At 41.0% G+C, this 26,879-nt stretch overlaps 1 protein-coding gene across 1 annotated transcript in view; it reads left to right on the top strand.

Annotated features, from left to right (window-relative positions):
• Nucleotides 1-26,879, top strand: part of gucy2g (guanylate cyclase 2g) — a 67,947-nt gene that overhangs the window by 24,355 nt on the left and 16,713 nt on the right. The window contains exons 3-11 of the mRNA XM_024386288.2: nucleotides 4,828-4,937; nucleotides 11,330-11,512; nucleotides 14,558-14,702; nucleotides 15,391-15,526; nucleotides 15,684-15,787; nucleotides 17,897-18,063; nucleotides 18,221-18,364; nucleotides 18,703-18,791; nucleotides 26,213-26,312. Of these exons, the coding sequence (XP_024242056.2) occupies nucleotides 4,828-4,937; nucleotides 11,330-11,512; nucleotides 14,558-14,702; nucleotides 15,391-15,526; nucleotides 15,684-15,787; nucleotides 17,897-18,063; nucleotides 18,221-18,364; nucleotides 18,703-18,791; nucleotides 26,213-26,312 (1,178 nt within the window). The remainder of the gene's footprint in view (nucleotides 1-4,827; nucleotides 4,938-11,329; nucleotides 11,513-14,557; nucleotides 14,703-15,390; nucleotides 15,527-15,683; nucleotides 15,788-17,896; nucleotides 18,064-18,220; nucleotides 18,365-18,702; nucleotides 18,792-26,212; nucleotides 26,313-26,879) is intronic.

The raw sequence follows: 26,879 nt of genomic DNA, 5'->3' as shown, positions 1-26,879 counted from the left end.
CACGCACACACACACGGGCAGAAAACAAGAGGATTCATAGCATAGACAGGGGGATAACAGCAGAAAATGAGGACATGTTCATTGGGACAATTAAAGTGAAACAGAGTGAAGTGCAATGTGTAGCTCAGCTAGTGAATGTCAATGAGAAAAATACTGAGAAAGAGCAGTGGACAGAAACACTGAAAATAAACAACCAGAAACGTACTGTTAAGCTATGTAAGGGAGCTGACTGTAACATCTTATCTCATCTGTGAGAGACTTGAAAACACTGAAAGTGAAATTCAGTGTCGATTCCATGCAAAAATCCAACTGTAAGCGTGTGACGTATTCTGGCCACCAGAGGCTCTGATACCATAGGATCAGACTGCCAGGGAGAAGCTGTGGCCACTTATACAAAAGGCACGGCAAGAGGGAAAGGAGGCTGGGTTCAAGGGCCCACACACGTTCATCAAAAGAAGAAAGATTACTGGTTAACTCTGATGACATGAACCACACTTGAACTATGAGTACTGCCAAGAGTACATTTACTGTGGTGCCACGAGTAAATTTACCGCCCGAACTACAATTAAGGAACACCTGAAAACCAAAAAAAGAAAAAAATAGATTTGTTATACTGTTAACCACCGCTACCTCAACTGAGCGTAGTTTTCCGTCGAAGTAGCGCTCTCAAGGTTTACTGTTTTTCTTTATTGTTCACATTACTACATCTGTTGTCTAGTTTGTGTCTCTTTCTTTTTTTAATGCAGGAGTTTGTTTTCAACTCACTCAATATCGTTAGCCTGAATGCTTGGGGTATGAGAGGTCCTGCAGAAAACGCAATAACACAGATTTGATCCTTCTTCAGGAAACTCAACATGTGAAAGTGACTTGAAATGTTGGAAGTCACAATGGGGAGACATGGCCTATTTCAGTCATGGATCAAACCATTCTCCTGGTATTTTGATGCTTATCCACAAGTTTAAAGGCGACATTCTAAAATCCACATCTTCAAAGGATGGGAGAATGGTCACAGTAATGGTTAAACTTGACAATTCTACTTTCATCATTTGTAATGTTTATGGACATAAGTCACATGCTCCAAATAAGACCCTTTTTGCCAAATTTACCAGAAAATTACAGGATTGACGCAACAAATACTCAAAGGTTTTTCTAATTCTATCAGGGAATTTTATCAAAACACCTGATGACTCTACTGATCGTTTTCCGCCTAGAATGAGTCAAAGCTCTCCGAATCATCACAACATTATGCAGGGATCTCTCTGTTGATGATGCCTGGTGTTATTTCAATCCATATGCAAAGGGTTACAGTTGAAGTCAGAAGTTTAAATATACCTTAGCCAAATACATTTAATCTCAGTTTTTCACAATTCCTGACATTTAATCCAAGTAATAATTCCCTGTTTTAGGTCACTTATGATCACAACTTTATTTTTAGAATGTGAAATGTCAGAATAATAGTAGAGAGAATGATTTATTTCAGCTTTTATTGCTTTCATCACATTCCCAGTGGGTCAGAAGTTTACATACACTCAATTAGTATTTGGTAGTATTGCCTTTATATTGTTTAACTTGGGTCAAACGTTTCGGGTAGCCTTCCACAAGCTTCCCACAATAAGTTGGGTGAATTTTGTCCCATTCCTCCTGACAGAGCTGGTGTAACTGAGTCAGGTTTGTAGGCCTCCTTGCTTGCACACGCTTTTTCACTTCTGTCCACAAATGTTCAATAGGATTGAGGTTGCGACCAAGCTTTAACTTCCTGACTGATGTCTTGAGATGTTGCTTCACTATATCCACATAATTTTCCTCCTCATGATGCCATCTATTTTGTGAAGTGCACCAGTCCCTCCTGCATCAAAGCATCCCCACAACATGATGCTGCCACCCCCGTGCTTCACGGTTGGGATGGTGTTCTTCGGCTTGCAAGCATCTCCCTTTTTCCTCCAATCATAATGATGGTCATAATGGCCAAACAGTTCTATTTTTGTTTCATCAGACCAGAGGACATTTCTCCAAAAAGTATGATCTTTGTCCCCGTGTGCAGTTGCAAACCGTAGTCTGGCTTTTTTATGGCGGTTTTGGAGCAGTGGCTTCTTCCTTGCTGAGCAGCCTTTCAGGATATGTCGATATAGGACTCGTTTTTACTGTGGATATTGATACTTTTGTACCTGTTTCTTCCAGGATCTTCACAAGGTCCTATGCTGTTCTGGGATTGATTTGTACTTTTCGTACTTTTCCAAAGTACGTTCATCTCTAGGAGACAGAACGCGTCTCCTTCATGAGCGGATTGACGGCCGCGTGGTCCTATGGTGTTTATATTTGCGTACTATTGTTTGTACAGATGAACATGGTACCTTCAGGCGTTTGGAAATTTCTCCCAAGGATGAACCAGACTTGTGGAGTTCTAAAACTTTTTTCTGAGGTCTTGACTGATTTCTTTTGATTTTCCCATTATGTTAAGCAAAGAGGTACTGAGTTTGAAGGTAGGCCTTGAAATACATCCACAGGTACACCTCCAATTGACTCAAATGACGTCAATTAGCATATCAGAAGCTTCTAAAGCCATGACATAATTTTCTGGAATTTTCCAAGCTGTTAAAAGCCACAGTCAACTTAGTGTATTTAAACTTCTGACCCACTGGAATTGAGATACAGTGAATTATAAGCAGAGGTGGGACAAAGTCATTGTTTTACAATTCACAAGTAAGTCACAAGTCTTAGCACTCAAGTCCCAAGACTTGGACTTGCTTGTCTTGACAAGTTTCAAGTCAAGACCGTCAAGTATCAAGTCAAGTCTCAAGTCTTAAACTTTGAGTTCCGAGTCCTAAACAAGTCATAATGTGCTTTTCACCAAATGTAATACCATTTCATATTTTTAACAAGAGTAATAGTTCATATATTACATTTACGCAAATCATGACTGCTTTTAGATTATATCTATATATTTATTACTTTCCAAATAAATGTTATATTTCCTTTGAAATACATAGGTAGCCATGAGAAAGACCCCCCCCAACAGTGATCAACTATCAAGGATGGCTATGGGGCGTAATCAGGCGATGTAGGCTTGTACACATTCGCCCAACCTTAACACACACACACACACACACTTTCTCTCTGTGTGGGTACAGTAGGCTAACGTATGTCAATGGTTTTAGTAACAGCAGTAACATCAGCCAGTTGTAGCTCAATCTTGGGTGCAATGATCACGTTCCCTCACTGACTGACTGTGTGGAGGCTCATTGATTTAACGTTACGTTAGCCTACATGATACACTAGTAAAGTAATAAAATATATCTGTCGGCTATATTAGCCACGACTTACTGTTCTTTGCGCAGCTTCAAATGTCGAACAAAGTTGGACATTTTTGCGCCTCCGTCTGTAATTTTCTTCCCGCATGTTTTGCAAGTTGCAATCTGTTTTTTGTTGATACAGCGTCGTCTTTATATCCGAAAATAATAATTGTGGATATCATCTTTCCAAGGGCTCCATCTGAATTCACCCGCCGACGTTCCTCTGCACTGCCACGCACAACTTTTTCTCAGCTGGCACAATTTTATTGGCTGCTGTCCAATTCAAACTGCCAACCGTTAAATGAAGAGTTGATGTGCTGCACACTTTTTAAAATGGCATCATTTTCTATATTTGGGCTTGGGAAGGGTATCAAGTCAGGTCGAGTCATAAGGCTCAAGTCCAAGTCAAGTCACGAGTCATTGGTGGTAAAGTCAAAGTCGAGTCTGACTCGAGTCCACACCTCTGATTATAAGTGAAATAATCTGTCTGTAAACAATTGTTGGAAAAATTACTTGTGTCACACACACAGTAGATGTCCTAACCGACTTGCCAAAACTATAGTTTGCCTATAGTAACAAGAAATTTGTGGTGGTTGAAAAACGAGTTTTAATGACTCCAACCTGAGTGTATGTAAACTTCCAACTTCAACTGTATACCCGGACTAACAAAACTATGTAACAAAATCTAGAATAGATTTATTTCTAATTTCTACCTTTTTGTTGCAATTTGGTATACGTATGTAAATGATATATTTCAATACATTTGTAAAAATCTCTAAAAACATGTTTTCATTTTGTAATGGGGTATTGTGTTTAAATTGGGTGAGAAAAAAATCTGTTTATTCCATTTTGAAATCATGCTATAACACAACAAACTGTTAAATAATTCAAGGGGTATGAATACTTTCTGAATACACTGTAAATAGTTTATGTGTACATGTTGATTATTCGTGTATATTCCAGGAGCTTGCTCAATTGTCTTTACTCCATGTTGGTTTAAATTGGTTTCTGGTTTTTCGCTTCCCTCGGGAAAATCAGTTAATATCAAGAAGGTTTGAATCCCAAGCAACCTGCCTACACATAATTTGAAAGACAGTACCAACATAGATACTTTACTAGCCAAAAGCTGTGTGCTGGACAACCTTGGTAGATCATGGGTGGAATAGGCGTTGCATGAGTTTGCGTTCTTTTTTGGCTTCAGACCAATGCCTACTTCACACAAAACTTAGTTTTTTGTTTTTAATTCGCTCTATGCACTGAAAATAATCAAGCACAGCTAAAGCAATTGAAAGTATTGACCTGACATAATTTTACTCAAGTCTATTCATTTTGCGAGACGAAGCTCCTACACCAACCAGTTGTGGGCTGGTTTCCCAGAAACAGATTAATTCTGATTAATTCTGCATTCTGAATTCTGAATGAATTTCATTAAAAGCACTATTGAGTCCAGGACTAGGTTTTATCTGTCAAGGAAACTGGCCAAAAATGCTTACTGAAACCTAAGTTACCGAAACCATAATTTCCCATCTTCTCCTAGTGATTGTGGTGATGACCAACGCTGAGGATGCAATTAACCTTTTAATGGAGGCAGAGAGGCAAGACCTAATGGCTGGAGAGTATGTTTTTTTCCTTCTGCAGCATTTTGAGGTCAGTGGCAATTTGGTGAGTAAGCCTTTCTTAATTCAAGTTTCTAGTTGTTAATGTCACGTCCACAAATATAGTGCAATGCCTTTCTTACAAGCTCCAAACCCAACAATGCATTAATCAAAATCAATGTAGCATTAAAAATAACGTAAGGTAGAGCAAAAACACACAACAAATAAAAAATAAGAAGAACACGAGAAAGTTAGAAGCTATATACAGGGTCAGTTCCAACACCATATATGCAATGTGCATGGAGTGATTGAACTAGATATGTATAAGGGTAAGGTGACTAGGCATCAGGATATATGATAAACAGAGAAGCAGCAGCATAAATTATGATTGTATGCGAGTGTGTGTGCGTGTGTGTAGAGTTGGTATAAATGTGTGTGCATGTTATTATGTGTGTGTGTTGGAGTGTCATTGTGCGTGAGTGTGTAGCTTGATGCCACAGTTAGGGTTAGGTAAAGTTAGGGTTAATTAAAATATTCTAAGTTGTAGTGTGTCTACAGTGTGCCTATAAAAAGGTTAGTTTTGGCTGCTCCAGATCATGTCATCAGAAGAAAAACTCCTGGACCGTGCTCTGTATTATTGTCAATGTTTACACCCTATGTATAGATTTAGGATCAGCAATCAGAATCTTCTCCCCCAATCCTAACCTTAAAAAATTCTTCTGCCTCTTTTTTTCTCCACCCCCCTTCCGAACAATGTGCCCGAAGTAAACTGCATGTTCGTCAGGCCCTGAAGCCAGGAAATGCATATAACTGTTACCATTGGAAAGAAAACACGTTTTAAGTATGTAGAAATGTTAAAATAATGTATATCACAATAGATATGGTAGGAGAAAATCCAAAGAAAAAATAACCAGATTTTTTTTTTTGAGAGACCATCCTCTTAGAAAGGCAAGAGAAAGGTCATACTGAAAATCCCGATGGCTTCCACGGGGTGTCAGCAGTCTGTGTTCATGGTTTCAGGCTTGTAACTTCAAAAACAAATAACAAATAACAGTTTAAGTAGAGGGATACAGTCTTGGAAATGTATGTTTGCGAGTGCCATGAAGACATTTACGCACCTGCTAAAATCGGTTTCCCATTGAACATAATTCTTTCCGAAATAAATATTATAGTTTGATTACATTTTAGAGTAAACAGAAACATATTTTGACTCGTTGAAACAAAGTTTAGGGGTAGATTTTCAGATTCCTTTCTCTGCAAGTTGAACAAGCGGATTACTCAAATCGATGGCGCCAACTAAACAGACTTTTTTGTGATATAAAGAAGGATTTTATCTAACAAAACGGTATTACATGTTATAGCTGGGACAAATCAGAGGACAATTTTCAAAAAGTAAGTGAATATTTTATCGTTATATGTGAATGTATGAAACCTGTGCCGGTGGAGAAATATTTTGATGTGAGGCGCCGTCCTCAAACAATCGCATGGCATGTTTTCGCTGTAATAGCTACTGTAAATCGGACAGTGCAGTTAGATAACAAGAATTTAAGCTTTCAGCCGATATAAGACACTTATATGTACATAAATGTTTAAAATCCATAATATTTATGATTATTTATTTGAATTGTGCGCCCTCCAGTTTCACCTAGCCCTCCATTAATGGGGGAAATGCAAATGAAAAACTGACCCAAGATCAGCATTTATGGAAAACCTCACCCTACTCCAGTCATAGTTTAGCAACCATAGGTTATTCAAGACTCATGTCAACTGCTGGCAGGATGACAGCTCAAGAGGGACCTCTAATGGTCTTATTATAGAATTATAGAGCCCCAAAGTGGACGTGTCATAATACCCATAAAACCTAACGGTCAAACACGGAAATGGTTCCAATCATTTTTTCACCATTCATTTTAGAAACACTTAAAACATGGTCTGTGAGTTTTGGTGGGCGGCCCTCTCTATGCAGGTTTGTTGTGGTGCCATATTCTTTAAAAAAAAAAAAAATAATGGATTTAATGGTGCTCTGTGGGATGTTCAAAAGTTTTTGACTTTTTTTTATAACCCAACCCTGATCTGTACTTCTCCACAACTTTGTCCCTGACCTGTTTGGAGAGCTCCTTGGTCTTCATGGTGCCTCTTGCTTGGTGGCGCCACTTGCTTAGTGGTGTTGCAGAATATGGGGCCTTTCAGAACAGGTGTATATATACTGAGATCATGTGACACTTAGATTGCACACAGGTGGACGTTATTTAACTAATTATGTGACTTCTGAAGGTAATTGGTTGCACCAGATCTTATTTAGGGGCTTCATAGCAAAGGGGGTGAATACATATGCACGCACCACTTTTCCATTTTGTAATTACAGGATGTAATGCAACAAAATTTGGAAAAACACTAAGGGGGATGAATACTTTTGCAAGGCACTGTAGTTAGGGTAGTTACAAGTTAAGTAGTGCTTGAAGTAGGCTACCCAACCCTCACCCACAAACAAACATTGTCAAGAACGCCTAGCATCACCATCTAAGTTAGCTAGCTAGTTAACTAGCAAGCTAGACTGTTGGTTTATAAAAGTCAAAGAAAGTTAAACTCGTTTTTATTAGTTGCTCATGCATTTAAATGGCTAGACAAGTAAATGGCTAATGTACCCATCTAGCCAGGCTAAGGTTGATAACTAGCTAACCATGAGCTAGGTAGCTAGATAACATGTATTGTGTAAATGCAAAGACTGTTCACAGAATGGTAAATTTAAACAGATGTAGCCTATTGATTAATTGCTCAATTTAGCTAACATTAGATAGCTAATCCAGAGATTCTTACCTATCGTCCAGATCATCATGGCCCTGGGGAGTGATGTGAAGCTTGAGACAGGCATGTGTAGTTCTGTATGATAGCCACATTAGCAGCTAATTAGCTATTTGTTTTGGGGGATAAATATATTGATAAAAGTCAACTTGTCCGAAAGAGATTTACACAGTTATCACACCAGGGTGAGTCTACACAAAACACAGCCCTTATTTGAAGTGTTTGAATGAATGGTGGAAAAATGATTGGAATCATTTCCGATTATTATTTTAACAAATAACGGATTAAAGCAAACATGTTGTTATGAGTGCACATATTATGCCGGTCTGCTCTGGTGGAATAGAACAGCATCTTTATCTCCCACTGAATTATTGATTCCTGCCATGTCAAAACACGTCATTTAAATTTTTTTTAAATTTTATTTAGCCCTTTTTCTCCCCCAATTTCGTGATATCCAATTGGTAGTTACAGTCTTGTCCCATCGCTGCAACTCCCGTACGGACTCGGGATATGGTAAGGTTGAGAGCCATGCGTCCTCCAAAACACCGCCAAGCCACACTTCTTCTTGACACAGCCGCACTAATGTGTGGGAGGAAACACTGTAGAACTGGCGACCGTGTGAGTGTGCATGCACCTGGTGCTGCGTCAGTCGGGAGGCCCATCAAAACACAAGTTTGTCCTTGTAACTGTCACGCCCTGACCTTATAGTTATCTTTGTTTTCTTCGTTATTTTGGTTTGGTCAGGGTGTGACAATGGGTGGTTTGTTGTGTTTTGTCCTGTCTAGGGTTTTTGTTTGTTTTTTGGGGTTGAACACTAGTCTAGGTGTTTTGTATGTCTATGGTTGCCTAGATTGGTTCTCAATTAGAGGCAGCTGTTTATCGTTGTCTCTGATTGGGAACCATATTTAGGCAGCCATATTCCTTGGGTAATTTGTGGGTGATTGTCGATGTTTAGTTGCCTGTGTCAGCACTATTTTTATAGCTTCACGTTCGTTTTGTTGTTTAAGTTTCTTCGTTTCATTAAAGAATATGTATTCTCATCACGCTGTGCCTTTGTCTCATCGCTATAACGAATGTGACAGTAACCAGCTAGAAAAACCTAGCACTTCTCCCCTTTTTTCATATAATAGGGGAAGTGCATTCTAAATGCAATCAGTGTTTTAAATATTAAACAGGGTTAAATATCGGGGTTATGATCAATGATAGCACTATCAACTGAACAAAAATATGGAAGCAACATGCAGCGATTTCAAAGATTTTACTGAGTTACAGTTCATAGAAGGAAATCATTCAATTTTAATAAATTCATTAGGCCCTAATCTATGGATTTCACATGACTGGGAAGGAGCGAAGCCAGGTGGGCCTGGGAGGGCATAGGCCAATCTAGAATGAGTTTTTCCCCACAAAAGGGCTTTATTACAGACAGAAATACTCCTCAGCCCCCAGAAATGGAGGTCCTGGGCTGGCGTGGTTGCACGTGGTCAGTGGTTGTGAGGTCGGTCCAATGTACTGCCAATTCTCTAAAACGATGTTGGACGTGGCTTATAGTAGAGAAAGGAACATTCAATTATCTAGCAACAGCTCTGTTGGACATTCCTGCAGTCAGCATGCCAATTGCCTGCTCTCTCAAAACTTGAGAAATCTGTGGAATTGTGTTGTGTGACAAAACTGCTCATTTTAGAGTGGCCTTTTATTGTCGCCAACACAAGGTGCACCTGTGTAATGACCATGCCGTTTAATCAGCTTCTTGATATGCCTGTCAGGTGGATGGATTATCTTGGCAAATGAGAAATGCTCACTAACAGGGATGTAAACACATTTGTGCAAAAACATAGAGAAAAAAAATATATATACAGTTGAAGTCAGAAATTTAGATACACATAGGTTGGAGTAATTAAAACTTGTTTTTAAACCACTCCACACATTTCTTGTTAACAAACTATAGTTTTGGCAAGTCTGTTAGGACATCTACTTTGTGCATGACAAGTAATTTTCCCAACAATTGTTGACAGAAAGATTATTTCACTTATAATTCACTGTATCACAATTCCAGTGGGCCAGAAGTTCACATACACATAAGTTGACTGTGCCTTTAAACAGCATGGAAAATTCCAGAAAATGATGTCATGGCTTTAGAAGCTTCTGATTGGCTAATTGATGTCATATGAGTCAATTGGAGGTGTACCTGTGGATGTATTTCAAGACCAACCTTCAAACTCAGTGACTCTTTGCTTGACATCATGGGAAAATCAAAAGAAATCAGCCAAGACCTCAGAAAAAAATGTAGACATCCACAAGTCTGGTTCATCCTTGGGAGCAATTTCCAAACGCCTGAAAGTACCACGTTCATCTGTACAAACAATAGTACGCAAGTATAAACACCATGGGACCATGCAGCCGTCATACCTCTCAGGATGGAGACGCGTTCTGTCTCCTAGAGATGAATGTACTTTGGTGCAAAAAAATGCAAATCAATCCCAGAACAACAGCGAAAGACCTTGTGAAGATGCTGGAGGAAACAAGTACAAATGTATCTATATCCACAGTAAAAATGAGTCCTATATCGACATATCCTGAAAGGCCGCTCAGCAAGGAAGAAGCCACTGCTCCAAAACCGCCATAAAAAAGCCATACTACGATTTGCAACTGCACATGGGGACAAAGATCGTACTTTTTGGAGAACTATCCTCTGGTCTGATGACTCAAAAATAGAACTGTTTAGCCTTAATGACCATTGTTATGTTTGGAGGAAAAGGGGAGACTTGCAAGCCGAAGAACACCATCCCAACCGTGAAGCACGGGGGTGGCAGCATCATGTTGTTGGGGTGCTTTGCTGCAGGAGGGACTGGTGCACTTCACAAAATAGATGGCATCGTGAGGCAGGAAAATAGTGTGGATATATAGAAGAAACATCTCAAGACATCAGTCAGGAAGTTAAAGCTTGGTTGCAAATGGGTCTTCCAAATGGACAATGACCCCAAGCATATTTCCAAAGATGTGGCAAAATGGCTTAAGGACAACCAAGTCAATGTATTGGAGTGGCCATCACAATACCCTGATCTCAGTCCCATAGAACATTTGTGGGCAATACTGAAAAAGTGTGTGTGAGCAAGGAGGCCTACAAACCTGACTCAGTTACGCCAGCTCTGTCAGGAGGAATGGAACCAAATTCATCCAAATTATTGTGGGAAGCTTGTGGAAGGCTACCTGAAACGTTTCACCCGAGTTAAACAATATAAAGGCAATACTACCAAATACTAATTGAGTGTATGTAAACTTCTGACCCACTGGGAATGTGATGAAAGCAATAAAAGCTGAAATAAATCATTCTCTCTACTATTATTCTGACATTTCACATTCTTAAAATAACGTGGTGATCCTAACTTTTTACTAGGATTAAATGTCAGGAATTGTGGAAAAATTGGGTTGAAATGTATTTGGCTAAGGTGTATGTAAACTTCCGACTTCAACTGTATGTGTCGTTTGGTGTACGTCTCATACCGATAACCAGCTAAGTACTGGCTTTACTTTACTCAAATTTGAGAGGTACAATAAACAAGAGCAGAGGAGAGGGGAACAACGTTTTACACTGGAATGCAGCCATAAAAACCCATCTTTGTGCACCACTTTTGGTTTGAACAGGACAACCTGTGGAAATATGCCATGAACAACAGGAAAGACCTGGCGACCATGAGGGCCTTCGACATGGCCTTTGTCATTGGTCAGAAGTCCAACGAGGGTTACGACTACTACGACTTCTTTGAGCAAGTCTATGAGAGGCTGAAGACACACCCTTTTCACAGCAAACTTACATCAGAAAAAGAGGTGAGAGAAAGGAGGTTCTCAATGTTACCAGTTTTTTTGCATAATCCATCATAATGGGTGCATTCGAGCGAATCACTTTTGTCAAATCGTCTTTCAATGTGTATTGCATTATGAAGCGTTGGTGTCAGTTGGGTATGGCAGTCTTAATACCCTAGCTCAAGACCAATAATGTTAAAGTAGGCTACAAAAAAGTAGACTAAAATCATTTCAATCCCGAATCAAATGTAAAGAATGTTTAGAGTTTTATTTGGCTGGCTTTAGGACCATGCGAAACATCGCTCGGAGAGAAACCTCCAACCTGACCTCCTTTCTCTCAAGTTAAGAAGGCAGAGAGCAGAGACAGTGTCAGACAGTTTGCTTTGCCATTCAGCCGTTTAGCTAATGCACCGATTGCTTTGAATTTGATGTCGGCATTTGAAACATTCACGGCCAGTTGTATAAAAATGGTTGAAAAGATAATAACACGAGGAATAAATACACAATGAGTAACGATAACCTGGCTATATACACAGGGTACCAGTACAGAGTCGATGCAGCAGTATGAGGTAATTGAGGTAGGTATGTACATATAGGTGGGGGTAAAGTGACTAGGCAACAGGATATATAATGAGCAGTAACAGCAGTGTATGTGATGAGTCAAATGGGGTCAATGCAGATTGTCCGGATAGCTATTAGGTTAACTATTTAGCAGTTATTTGTTTATTTACAAGTTATTTAGCAGTTATTAACTATTTACAGTGCATTCTAAAACTATTCAGACCCCTTAACTTTATCCACACTTTTATTACATTACAGCCTTATTCTAAATAAGTTCTAAAATGTATAGCATTTTTTCCACCCCCTCATCAATCTACACACAATAACCCATAATGACAAAGCAAAAACAGGTTTGTGGAAATTTTTGCAAATTGATTAAAAAAAATACAAAACTGAAATATCACATTTACATAGGTATTCAGACCCATTACTCAGTACTTTGTTGAAGCACCTTTGGAAGCGATTACAGCCTCAAGTCTTCTTGGGTATGACGCTAAAAGCTTGGCACAACTGTATTTGGAGAGTTTCTCCCATTCCTCTCTGCAGATCCTCTCAAGCTTTGTCAGGTTCGATGGGGAGTGTCGCAGCATAGATATTTTCAGGTTTCTCCAGAATTGTTCAATCGGGTTCAAGTCCGGGCTCTGGCTGGGTCACTCAAGGATATTCAGAGATTTGTCCAGAAGCCACTTCTGCGTTGTCTTGGCTTAGTGCTTAGGGTCGTTGTCCTGTTGGAAGGTGAACCTTCGTCCTAGTCTGATGTCCCGAGTGCTCTTGAGCAGGTTTTCATCAAGGATCTCTCTGTACTTTCTTCCGTTCATCTTTCCCTCGACCCTGATTACTCTCCCAGTCCCTGCTGCTGAAAAAACATCCCCACAACATGATGCTGCCACCACCATGCTTCACTTTAGGAATGGTGCCAGGTTTCCTCCAGACGTGGCGCTTGGCATTCAGGCCAAAGAGTCCAATCTTGGTTTCATCAGACCAGAGAATCTTGTTTCCCATGGTCTGAGAGTCCTTTAGGTGCCTTTTGGCAAACTCCAAGCAGGCTGTCATGTGCCTTTTAGTGAGCAGTGGCTTCTCTCTGGCCTCTCTACCATAAAGGCCTGATTGGTGGAGTCTTACAGATACGGTTATAATTCTGGAAGGTTCTCTCATCTCCACAGAGGTGCTCTTGAGCTCTGTCAGAGTGACCATCGGGTTCTTAGTCACCTCCCTGACCAAGGCCCTTCTCCCCCGATTTCTCAGTTTGGCCTGGAGGCCAGCTCTAGGAAGAGTCTTGATGGTTCCAAACTTCTTCCATTAAGAATGATGGAGGCCACTGTGTTCTTGGGGCTTTCAATGCTGTAGAAATGTTTTGGTACCCTTCCCCTGATCTGTGCCTCGACACAATCCTGTCTCAGAGCTCAACTTACAATTCCTTTGTTCTCATGGCTTGGTTTTTGCTATGACATGCACTGTCAACTGTGGAACCTTATATAGACAGGTGTGTGCCTTTCCAAATCATGTCCAATCAATTGAATGTACAACAGGTGGTACTTCATAACCTTTGATCACATGACGTTTGTAAAGTTCATGCAGTTGACATTTTTTGGGGACCATTTTTATCCCCATAACAGTGGCGTCAGTTCAGCTCAGCTATGGCAAAGTGGGGTGCGTGGGGGTTGCATTGTGGCAGGCTCTATTGTAAACCGATCATTAGAGTTTTTGTTTGACTCACGGGAACATGACAGAAGACATGACTGGAACAGGAACCAACTTTGCCAAGATTTATAGCAGGCTACAGTGGATATTCAAATGAAAGTGATATTTTTGTATATCTCTCACTAATTCATTGTACAATGTACACACATATATTTCAGTTTGTGGTGTGTGATATGGGGTTAAAAACATTTTATTTAAACATTATAAAGAAAAACTTTGATAAACAATGGAAACACTGCCATGTTGATCTGTGCCTTGCTGTTGGAAAACCACATTAAGTGTCTGACTTCACTCCTCGACTTTCTTCGACAGTCAGTTGCATTAGTGTTACCACTCAAAAGCACCTAATATCTTTAAGGTAACACTTTACTTGATGAGTACCTACACAAGGACTTCCTAACACATTCAACCTCATACATATCACATACATGAGCATTTTAACAATATTCATTAGCAGTTTTTCAACTTAAGTAGATTTTTCATTATGTCTTGCAGATGTTGACAATAAGCATTGCATCAAATCTCTCAACTAGTAAATTAGGACAGCTGAACATAGGTTTTTTTTAACTAAAAACCTTTCAGATCAACATTACATTCACATGTGTGGTAAGATCACTTTAGAACAGTCTCAACTTTGATCCCCTGTAGCTTGGCAGAAAGTAACTCAATACACAACACATTGTATTGTATGTATTGCTCATGAATGGGTTGTGAATGCTTTATGAAGTCCCTTCAAGCAAGTCTTACCCTTTCCATTGAGATCTAGTAAAAGCATGAAATTCTGCTGTGGGTGATGTTGTGTTCCAGGTTAGCCCTTACTCTGCCTACTTGCACGATGCAGTCCTGCTTTATGCCATGGGACTGAAGGAAGTCCTCAAAGATGGCAAAGACCCCCATGATGGCAGTGAACTGCTCCAGAGACTGAAGAACAAGAACAACATCCACTTCTATGGTAGATTCAATTCAGCTTCTATTCATTCATGGCTAGACAGAAAATACTCCAGCACATTTATGTCTAGACTCTGGAATGTTCATTGTCCCTGTCAAATAAATTAAACCTTTAATTTATTTGGTCCTATTACAATGCAGTGACATTCAGAAATCCAAGCCCTGAGCAGCTGTCTACACTCAAGTCTATGGGAAAGCATGATAATGGTGGCTAGGTAGCCTAGCAGTTAAGCTTGTTGCGCCAGTAACCGAAAGGTTGCTGGTTTCAATCCCTAAGCTGACAAGGGGATACATCTTTCAATGTGCCCCTGAGCAATGCACTTAAGCCTAATTGCTCCTGTAAGTCACTCTGGAGAAGAGCATATGCTAAATTGTATTATTTCATCCATTCATTTAAATGAATTTACCTGTTCACAGATTTTTTTCTGTTGAAAAGCAGCTGCCATCAATAATAAATCTGAAACGAGCCACCTACAATTCCCCACGTGGCAGCTGCTTGTCATTATTCCTAGCTTGGCCATCATAACAACACACTGCCTTCTGCCCCATTGAAACGTGCACATTGTTTTTCGTGACGTTGTCAGCTAACCCATTTACAGAGTATTAATAATGGGTGTTGCACTGCTATGGAGGATTTATAAAAGAGTGTAATGTAAGCATAATCGTTGTATGTGGGGACCTGTGTATTACAGGAGCCTCTGGACTGGTCCACTTTGATGAGGAGGGTGAGAGGAACTTGGACTACTCCATTTTTGATCTGCAGCATACTGATGACAGCACCACCTTTGTGCCCATCCTTCATTTTGACAGCCACACCAAATCTATCAGGTGACACAATGTAGAAGTTAATTTCAAATATATTGCCATTTTACCGTGTAATTTCTTTGTAAATACCTGGCCATTTCTGTATTGTACAAATAATTGGGCCCGCCATGAATATCGGATAGTAGGTTTATAGAATACAGGTCATGTTGTTCCTTTGCAGACCGACCCCAAAGTTTGCATCTGTGATCTGGCCAAAGGGAAAGCCTCCGACTGATAACCCTGACTGTGGCTTTGACAACAAGCTTTGTCAATGGCTCTCCAATGGTAATTCCCAATATCACCATGCAACAATAATCTACACTAGTGGCATCCCACCCTACAGGCGGTAAATCATTGGATCTGATTATTACAATTCTATGGTCTATGGTTATTTTGCTCATTGCTCACTGTCAATTGCTCACTTTTCACATTATGTATACAGAAAAATAATTTGTTTGCAAATGCAACTTGGGACATGTAAATAATTATTAAGCTACTCATTTTGAATCTACCAGTGGCATCTTGTGTGACAATAAGAAGTTTTGTTTACAAAAATGACTGACCCTTTACTATAGAAATAGGATGACTATTGTGATGCACAGTAAAATCAGTTACTGGCCTGCCCTACATCATAGAAGGCCCTTCACCATATAAATATAATTACAATTGTGATACAAAATTGCAATCGTAATATGGAATGTTCAGTCACTGAGCATTATGGGTAATGTAGTCATTCTACAATTTCCAAATTGTCCTACAAATGCATACATCATATGCACGGTTACCCATGGCAAAATCTGGGAAAATAAACAAAAATCCAAAAGACAGCAGAATATAGAGTGGCCAGTGACACTTTTTTTTTTGCCTAAAATTAAGAATATCTGTGCAAAAAATTGTAGTAGAAGATCATATAGATCGTATTAAAAAATGTAATGTCATAAACCTTCAAAGTTCCATAATGGGGTGCAAATGGCAGACATATTGGTCAGGGGGAAAGCCAAATCAGTCTAATTGGAATGAATGGCAGTAAGACATATCAGAAATTGTGTAATAGAATTATTATCAAGCTATAATATTATCATATAATTATAAATACAGTTTATACAGGTTTTATAAAAAAACATGTATAAATAGCCTCAAAAATAAATGTAAACAGACCATATTGTCACGTTCTGACCTTTTGTATTTATTTAGTATGGTCAGGGCGTGAGTTGGGTGGGCAGTCTGTTTGATTTTCTATGATTTGGGATTTCTATGTTTCGGCCTAGTATGGTTCTCAATCAGAGGCAGGTGTCATTAGTTGTCTCTGATTGAGAATCATACTTAGGTAGCCTGGGTTGCACTGTTTGTGGGTGATTGTCTATGTTGATGGCTTGTTTCAGCGCAGCTCGCATTAGCTTCACGGTTGTTATTTTGTTTACTGTTTTTGTATAGTGTTCAGTGTTTTCTTTATTAAAATTCATGATGAACACATATCATGCCGCATTTTGGTCCTCCGATCCTTCTCGCCTCTCCTCTTCAGATGAAGAGGAGGACGACCGTGACACATATTATTTATTTATTATCCTCTAAAATGTAAATATTATAATTACCAACATAGAAACTAATTGTACACAGTTTCTTACCTTAATGTTGTCATCCTGATCTCAAAAGCAGAGCTGTCAAAGTTGTGAGAAACCTTTCAGGTCCAGTGGAGGCGAGGCGCTTCCTCCTGGTGGCGGCATTCACTTTCAGTCACGGTGCTAAACCTCACAATTTGGTCAAGCCTACCAATGACACATTGGCAACAGTCGTTACTATGGAAATTCAAGATGGTGCTACCCATACCTCTAATAAACCATTGTTCAAGCTCAAAATGTTAAAAATAGAGATGTTTCTATGTAAAAATGCACGTTTAATATTAGTGGATTGAATACATATATTTTCTTAGCGATACCTCCTAAAGTGTTTCCATTTCACTATAACAGTATTATAATATACATATGCTCATTTTAATGTATATATACATAGCTGTACATTGTGGTCTTGCTGTTAAAGGGACATTACACTCCATAATCAAAGATGATCAAATGTTTTTAAATCTCAAAAATATTCTAACATCAAAATGAATCCACGTCCCATGTCTTTGATTCTGTGTATCAATCCAGCTATATGCCTCAATCTGAAATTAATGGAAAAGATCAGCACAGAATAAAATCAGGAAATTATATGGTGCTTATGTTTTACATGTATTTAAGATAGAAACATCAGTGTGTCTACACACCAGATGACCTGGGACGTGGTAGTATCTCAATATTAGTCTACAATTGATGTCTGAAAATATCTGGAAACTTTTATGTTGAATTGTCCCTTAAATGGTCACTTTAAAGCGAACCCTGGGCTTTTTTTAAACAGATATATCCCTGGTGATCTTGCTGGTGGTGTCCCCTCTCATCGGTGTGTCAGCCCTGGTCTTCATTGGCCTCCTTATGCTGCAGAAGTTCCGGCTGCAGACCAGGCTGGACGGCTCCTGCTGGTGTATCATCAACTACAATGAGATCACTATTATCAAAGAGCCTAAAGTATGAGCCAATTCAAAAATGGACATGTCTGAGATTCCTCTCGTCTGAAACATTGCGTATCAATGGAAACCAAAGGGAAAGGGGATACCTAGTCACTTGTCTAACTGAATGTATTCAAAGTATGTATGTAACTAACAAAAATATGGTTAACGTCTAGGGAGTGCCGGCCCTATCTCTGAGCACGACAGCCAGTAAGACTGGAAGTGGAGGCTCCTATCAGACCATCCTCTCCTCCACTAGCTACGGACTGAGAGACAATGCAGGGAAAGAGCACATCTACTCCACTATAGGTCTTTTTCAGGTATACATAGACAGAATACAATCAATATACTCTACAGCAGGATGACTCTGCTGGTTAAATTAACATACTGTTCCACAGCCATGTCATAAATGACATAGATGTTAGCATGAAAGCCGTTAGGAATGTTGAAGCAAAACTCATGTTTTGAACTGTTTATCATGTCAGGTGTTATGAATGCATAATATATACCCCTTTCAAATAAAGTGTTATCCATAAAGGCCCCTACCTGCAACTGATACAATCTAACAGATTAGAATAGAATATATGTTTTAACTGCCTCTGTGTGCCTGCCAATTTGTTACTGACACTGTGTTACTACCTACCTCTATTTTGTTCAGGGAAATCAAGTGGCCATCAAATACATGCAGAATCAATCTGTCAGCGATATCAGGAAGCCATCCATCATCGCAGAGTTCAACATGGTAAAGTTGGGTTTCACTAGACTGAAGCCCTTTTGTGGCATTTTCAAACGACACAACATTACACTTTAGTACAATGCCTTTTTAACTTCCAACCATTTCTAAAGTATAAATCCAACAAACACATCACATGGTTAGTACATTTAGAAAGGTAAGAACTGAGCTTTTGAATTGTCGGCTTATGTAAAAAAAAAAAATATATATATATATATATATATATATATATATATACATACAGTGGGGCAAAAAAGTATTTAGTCAGCCACCAATTGTGCATGTTCTCCCACTTAAAAAGATGAGAGAGGCCTGTAATTTTCATCATAGGTACACTTCAACTATGACAGACAAAATGAGAAAAAAAATCCAGAAAATCACATTGTAGGATTTTTAATGAATTTATTTGCAAATTATGGTGGAAAATAAGTATTTGGTCACCTACAAACAAGCAAGATTTCTGGCTCTCACAGACCTGTAACTTCTTCTTTAAGAGGCACCTCTTTCCTCCACTCATTACCTGTATTAATAGCACCTGTTTGAACTTGTTATCAGTATAAAAGACACCTGTCCACAACCTCAAACAGTCACATTCCAAACTCCACTATGGCCAAGACGAAAGAGCTGTCAAAGGACACCAGAAACAAAATTGTAGACCTGCACCAGGTTGGGAAGACTGAATCTGCAATAGGTAAGCAGCTTGGTTTGAAGAAATCAACAGTGGGAGCAATTATTAGGAAATGGAAGACATACAAGACCACTGATAATCTCCCTCGATCTGGGGCTCTACGCAAGATCTCACCCCGTGGGGTCAAAATGACTACAAGAACGGTGAGCAAAAATCCCAGAACCACACGGGGGGACCTAGTGAATGACCTGCAGAGAGCTGGGACCAAAGTAACAAAGCCTACCATCAGTAACACACTACGCCGCCAGGGACTCAAATCCTGCAGTGCCAGACGTGTCCCCCTGCTTAAGCCAGTACATGTCCAGGCCCGTCTGAAGTTTTCTAGAGAGCATTTGGAAAATCCAGAAGAAGATTGGGAGAATGTCAGATGAAACCAAAATATAACTTTTTGGTAAAAACTCAACTCGTTGTGTTTGGAGGACAAAGAATACTGAGTTGCATCCAAAGAACACCATACCTACTGTGAAGTATGGGGGTGGAAACATCATGCTTTGGGGCTGTTTTTCTGCAAAGGGACCAGGACGACTGATCCGTGTAGAGGAAAGAATGAATGGGGCCATGTATCGTGAGATTTTGAGTGAAAACCTCCTTCCATCAGCAAGGGCATTGAAGATGAAATGTGGCTGGGTCTTTCAGCATGACAATGATCCCAAACACACCGTCCGGGCAACGAAGGAGTGGCTTCGTAAGAAGCATTTCAAGGTCCTGGAGTGGCCTAGCCAGTCTCCAGATCTCAACCCCATAGAAAAAGTTGAAAGTCCATGTTGCCCAGCAACAGCCCCAAAACATCACTGCTCTAGAGGAGATCTGCATGGAGGAATGGGCCAAAATACCAGCAACAGTGTGTGAAAACCTTGTGAAGACTTACAGAAAACGTTTGACCTCTGTCATTGCCAACAAAGGGTATATAATAAAGTATTGAGATAAACTTTTGTTATTGACCGAATACTTTTTTTCCACCATAATTTGCAAATAAATTCATTAAAAATTCTACAATGTGATTTTCTGGATATTTTTTCTCATTTTGTCTGTCATAGTTGAAGTGTACCTGTGATGAAAATTACAGGCCTCTCTCATCTTTTTAAGTGGGAGAACTTGCACAATTGGTGGCTGACTAAATACTTTTTTGCCCCACTGTATATACTGTATATTTTGGGGCAGACCAGGGGGTTTGATCAAGACGTTTACACAGATCAGACACGGACAGAGATGGATTAGCTCGGTTTCAAGGGTGTTTATTTAAAAAACAAACACAAACAAAATAATTATCTGGGATACCGTCTTCTGGGCTCTGGACCTTCCTCTCCTGGGGCTTGACGTTCCCCCATCGAACCCAAGTTTGCATTTCTTTGGGTTCGCTGTCAACCCGGCTTGCCAGAGCACATCCAGCACTTCCTGTGGATGATGATATCATCCAAATAGGCCACTGCGTACTGTTGGTGGGGTTGAAGTACTTTGTCCATCAGGTGCTGGAATGTGGGTGGGGCTCCGTGGAGACCAAATGGGAGCACCCGGTACCAATATGGTCTCTTTTACACCGTTTCCCCGGGCCGGCCGATATGGCCTCTTGTACCATTTCCCCGGGCCAGATGCGGATGTGGTGTTCAATGCGTGTCGTGCGCCTTACTTCTCAAAGAACACCGCCATGTTCTGATCGATGAACTCCCTGAGCTCTTGCTTTTGGGTCCTCATTGCTCAGGACCACAAATGGTATCGTTGGCGTCTTGGGTCCCGGCCATAACACGGCCAACGCTGTCCTATGGTGCCACTTCTTCAACACGTTCACATGGTGAATCTGTTGGGGTTTCTGTCTCCCTGGCTGCCGTGCGAGGTAATTGACGGGTCCCAGCTTCTCTATCACCTCGTACAGCCTGCTCCATGTTGCCAGGAACTTGCTTTCGGACGTCGGGATTAAGCCCAACACCTTGTCTCCCACCTGGAATTCTCGGGGCTGGGTTCCCCGATTGTAGACCTGGGTTTCGGCGTGTTGGGCCTTCTCCATATGTTCCCTTACCACTGGCCATAGGGCTGTCATCCCCTCCTTCATAGTTTCCACGTGTTCTACCATGCTGCGTAAGGGGGTCAGTTGGGCTTCCCACATCTCCTTGGTGAGGTCCAGTAGGCCGCATGGCCTCCTCCCGTAGATGAGTTTGAAAGGGGAAAACCGGTGGAGGACTGGGATATTTCTCAGAGAACATTAGGTGAGATCGTAGCTGGTCCTAGTTCTTCTCGTCCTCCTCGATGACCTTCCACAGCATTTGTTTGAGCATTTTATTGAACCGCTTGATGAGCCCATCCGTCTGCGGGTGAAAGACGGAGTTCCGGATCTGCTTAATGCAGGAGAGCACACAAATCTTTCATTAGACGGGACATAAACTCAGTACCTTGGTCTGTCAGGATCTCGTTCGGGATGCCCACCCGGCTAAAGAGGTGGGACAACTCCTGGCGATTCCCTTGGATATCGCCACCCATAGGGGAATGTCCTCAGGATACCGGGTGGCACAATCTACTAATACCAGGATGTACCGGTGTCATCATGCTGTTTTTACTATGTCCACGGTGATGCATTCAAAGGGCACACCGATAAATGGTAGGGGGGACCAGCGGGTTTTGGAAGTGTGCTATTGGGGCAGTGATTTGACACTCTGGGCAGCTGCGACAATAGTCTTCCATGGCCCTCTTCATACAGTGGAACCGGGCAGCGATCCGTTCCCAGGTCTTCTCCATTCCCAGGTGCGCCCCCAACAGGTGGGTGTGGGCAAGCTGAAGTACGGTTCCCACGTACCGTCGGGGCAGCAACAGTACCTCTCGAAATTCTCCCTGTTGGCGCAACACCTGATACAAAAGGTTATTCTTCATTTGGAAATGGGGGTATCGCCTGTCACTCACCCCTGGAAGTTGCTCTCTATCCACTGCTATCACTTGGGCTGCAGCGGCTTTCAAGTTCGGATCCTCCCACTGGGCAGTCCCAAATTGTTCACTTAGTTGGCCCCCAGCGAGGGTCTCGACTGGTCGTTCGAAACCGAGAGGGAGGATGGGCTTCTCCTCCAGTGGTTCACCAGTGGGGTTGCGTTCCGGCGCCCCCTCCAACTCCAACTCCGGACCCGTAGATACAGGTTTGTCAACCACTTGCTTCCGGGCCGCTCAGGCGACGGGTCGTCCTCGCTCTAGCCTTCGGCCGGCTCGCACCTTTTTCCTCAGCTCCTGCCTTCACAGTGGCGCAAACAGCGGACAATCTCATCCCACAAGAAGGGGTACCGGCAACTCCGTTATGGCACCCACCATCATCTGGCAGCTCCCTTGTGGTGTCCCGATATTGGCCCATACTGTTGGATGCCGCTTGTGTCACCATGGACACAGGAAACGAACATCTTCCAACCACGTTTGGTCCCCTGGTACAGCAGGCTCGTGGTTACGAGCGTAACCATACTTCCGGAGTCTAATAGAGCTTCTGTGTCGTGTCCGTTGACCTACACCGGGCCATGGGTGACATTGGATTGTGGTGCGCCCAACAGGAGGTAATGTAGTCCACTGCATGGCCCACCTTTCCTCCGGTGCTTGCTGATGGCATTGACTCCTGTTGAGCAGTGCAATTCCAGGCTAGGTGCCCCCGGTGCTAGACTCAAACACCTCCTTTGGTCTCCATCTACCTGTGGTCGTCGGTGGCAGGTCGGCTCTCCCCCAGCCGTCTCTCCAGGGGTCTGCGGCCCTTTGGCCCTGCGGACTGTCGCTTCGGGGTGTACAGCGGTGGGGCTGTCCTGCTGTCCGCTCGGACGGGTCCCCGACTCGGTCCGGCTCCCAATCAGCTGGGACTCAGTGTTCTGATGCATCCCCACTGCTCCCAGGAGGCCCTCCGAGGTCTGGGGCTAGCATAGACTCGCTGCACTCTTCATGTCGTTGGGGTCACGCCCGTAGGAAGCAATCCAGGTCCACTTTGACTAGGATGGAGAGGATGGATACGTCGAATAGGAGCCATGCCGTGGTGATGCACATCTGGGCTCCGGGGGATGTGTTGGCCACGAACCTCCAGTTGTGGAACAGTTGAGCCCGATGGGCCAGGCTGTGCCCGTAGTGGCTGAGTATCTCCTGTTTGAGTTTGTTGTAGTTAGCCGCCTGTTCGTCGTTAAGGTCCCAATATGCATTTTGGGCATTCCCGGAGAGGAACAGGGCCTGCAGACTTGCCCATTTCGGCCTTGGCTATCCTTCCCGTAGTGCTGTCTGTTCAAACGTGCATGGTATGTTTTGATGATGTCGTCTTCCGTTTGGATGCGATTCAGTAGGCGCTCCTCCTTGTAGCTTCATGATTTCCTCAACGAGGCAGACATTTTGTAGCTGCTGTTCCTCCAGCGTTCATTCCTGAATCGCCTGTTGTGCTTGTTGGGCCTGGACAAACTGAGCTATCAACTCGTCCATGCTGATGCTGTGTTAACATCAACCCTGATCTGACCACATTATCAGATTGCCCGCATTCTCCACCACTTGTGGCAGACCAGGGAGTCTATTTTCTACATTGTGGAATAATAGTGAAGACATCAAAACTATGAAATAACACATATGAAATCATCTACAACCTAAAGTGATAAACAAATCAAAATATATTTTATATTTGAGATTCTTCAAAGTAGCAACCCTTTGCCTTGATGACAGCTTTGCCCACTCTTGGCATTCTCTCAACCAGCTTCATGAGGTAGTCACCTGAAATGCATTTCAACAGGTGTGCCTTGTTAAAAGTTCATTTGTGGCAATTCTTTCCTTCCTAATGCGTTTGAGCCAATCATTTGTGTTGTGACTTGGTAATAAGACCAAGTCCATATTATGGCCAGAACAGCTCAAATCAAAGAGAAACAACAGTCCATCATTACATTAAGACGTTTAGAGAACTTTGAACGTTTTTTCAAGTGCAGTTGCATAAACCTTCAAGTGCTATGATGAAACTGGCTCTCATGAGGACCACCACAGGAAAGGAAGTTACCTCTGCTGCAGAGGATATGTTCATTAGAGTTACCAGCCCCAGAAATTGCAGCCCCAATAAATGCTTCACAGAGTTCAGTAACAGACACATCTCAACATCAAATGTTCAGAGGAGACTGCGTGAATCAGGCCTTCATGGTCAAATTGCTGCAAAGAAACAACTACTAGAGGACACCAATGAGAAGAAGAGACTTGCCTGGGCCAAGACATACGAGCAATGGACATTAGACCATTGGACATTTGTTTTTTGGTCTGGAGTCCAAATGGGAGATTTTTGGTTCCAACCGCCGTGTCTTTGAGAGACACGGTGTGGTTGAACGGATGATCTCTGTATGTGTATTGTCGTGGAAATTTCCTCTATTTACCAAATCATGAGAGCAAACCACACACAAGTCAGAGTTAGTTATCAAAGTCCATCTTTAATTATATGAGCTCTATCACAACCCTGTGACTCTCAGATCAATTCAGTGTCTATCAATGAATTCTCCGAGTCCCTTAGACATTGCAACTGAGATCCTTTAATAGCAAAAGACACACATAGCCAGACAGCATAGGCATAATTTTTCGTTCAGCTTTGTCTCCTAAACTATGCTCTTTTCTCAAACTCAGAACCATAAACCAATCCTCCATATCAACAGGCATATATCAAATCCATCCTATCTTGACAAGATCACAGAGACACACTGACTGGCACACAGACATTGTGGAGCCAAGAGATACACGCTTGACCTCTCCCCTCTCTCCGGCCCAAGCAACTTAGTCTTGACATAGAACAGATACTGCAACCCCGCCACAGTATTATACAAAAATAACATTCTGATGAGAAGTAACTTACAAACATATGATGAATATAAAACATCTTACCTATGTTACCAACCAATTCTGATTATTCCCCAACAGTATTTCCCACCGTAAGGCATGGAGGAGGAGGTGTGATGGTGTGGGGGTGCTTTACTAATGACACTGTCAGTGATTTATTTAGAATACAGCGCACACTTAACCAGCATGGCTACCACAGCATTCTGCAGTGATACGCGATCCCATCTGGTTTGTGCTTAGTGGGACTATTATTTGTTTTTCAACAGGACATTGACCCATCACACCTCCAGGCTGTGTAAGGGCTATTTGACCAAGGAGAGTGATGGAGTGCTGCATGAAATGACCTATATTTTTATTTGTTTAACACTTTTTTGTGTTATTCCATATGTGTTATTTCATAGTTTTGATGTCTTCACTATTATTCTACAATGTAGAAATTAGTAAAAATAAGGATAAGCCCTTGAATGAGTAGGTGTGTCCAAACTTTTACTGGTACTGTATGTATATATATATATATATATATATATATATATATATATATATATATATATATATACACATATACAAACTTCAACTCCCAGCAATTGTTTTGGACTCAATATTGTAAATCAATTATGTAAATAATAAATCAATGATATAAATAAATATATATATATATATAATAATATATATATATAATATATATATATATATATATATATATATATATATATATATATATATATATATACATATATATATATACATAATTGATTTACAATATTGAGTCCAAAACAATTGCTGGGAGTTGAAGTTTGTATGCTTATGATTATTCCGTTTTTTTTTTAAATTGCACAATGAATTCCATTTAAAAAAAAGTCATCTTAATATTTATTAATAATTAATTATTATTGAAAAGCCCATTTGTAAGTATTTTTTGTAAATAATGCTCTGTACTCCTTTTATAAAACAGTTGAGAGAGATGAAGCATGAAAACTTGGTGCAGTTCTTTGGGGTTTGCATTGACCCTCCAAAGGTCTGTATGGTCATGCAGTACTGCAAGAAAGGCAGCCTGAAGGTAACAGCATAGGACTGTGATGGTCCGGATTGAAATGACAACAAGTTTAATTAATGAGGCCGCCATAAACTATTTATAAGTCCTTCGTAGATGCTTTACAAATAAACAAATTCACACTATATAAACTCTGTTACAACAATGTATATAGAATGCTATTTGTCAAACATCTGTGAATGCCATATAAACAGTTCATAAAGGCTTCATAAAGTTTTTAACCCATCTCTTATGTTCCGGGTCAATTTGACTCATTTTTTAAACATTTTTATCACTGACATACTTAATCTACTCTCCTAGGTATGAGTCTCAAACTTGTAAAACGCGTAATGTACACACAATAAAACCCTACCCAGTACAAGAAAAGTGACATCCATGATGTTCTGTGAAAATTTGACCCGGAATTTGACCGTGAGCTTGGTCTATATATCTCTTGAACGTTATGTCCTAGAAACAAGCTGCTTTCTGCACAGGAATGGTGCAACCATGCTGATCACATTATTTTTTTCCTATGACGCTCAATGGCTGAGCAACAAAGATCTGAAGTCAATTTGACCCGCAATTTGACCATTT

This window comes from Oncorhynchus tshawytscha, linkage group LG24 (assembly GCF_018296145.1).
Source record: "Oncorhynchus tshawytscha isolate Ot180627B linkage group LG24, Otsh_v2.0, whole genome shotgun sequence".
NCBI classification, from domain to species: Eukaryota; Metazoa; Chordata; class Actinopteri; order Salmoniformes; family Salmonidae; genus Oncorhynchus; species Oncorhynchus tshawytscha.
This window is presented reverse-complemented; position numbering and strand designations above follow the sequence as displayed.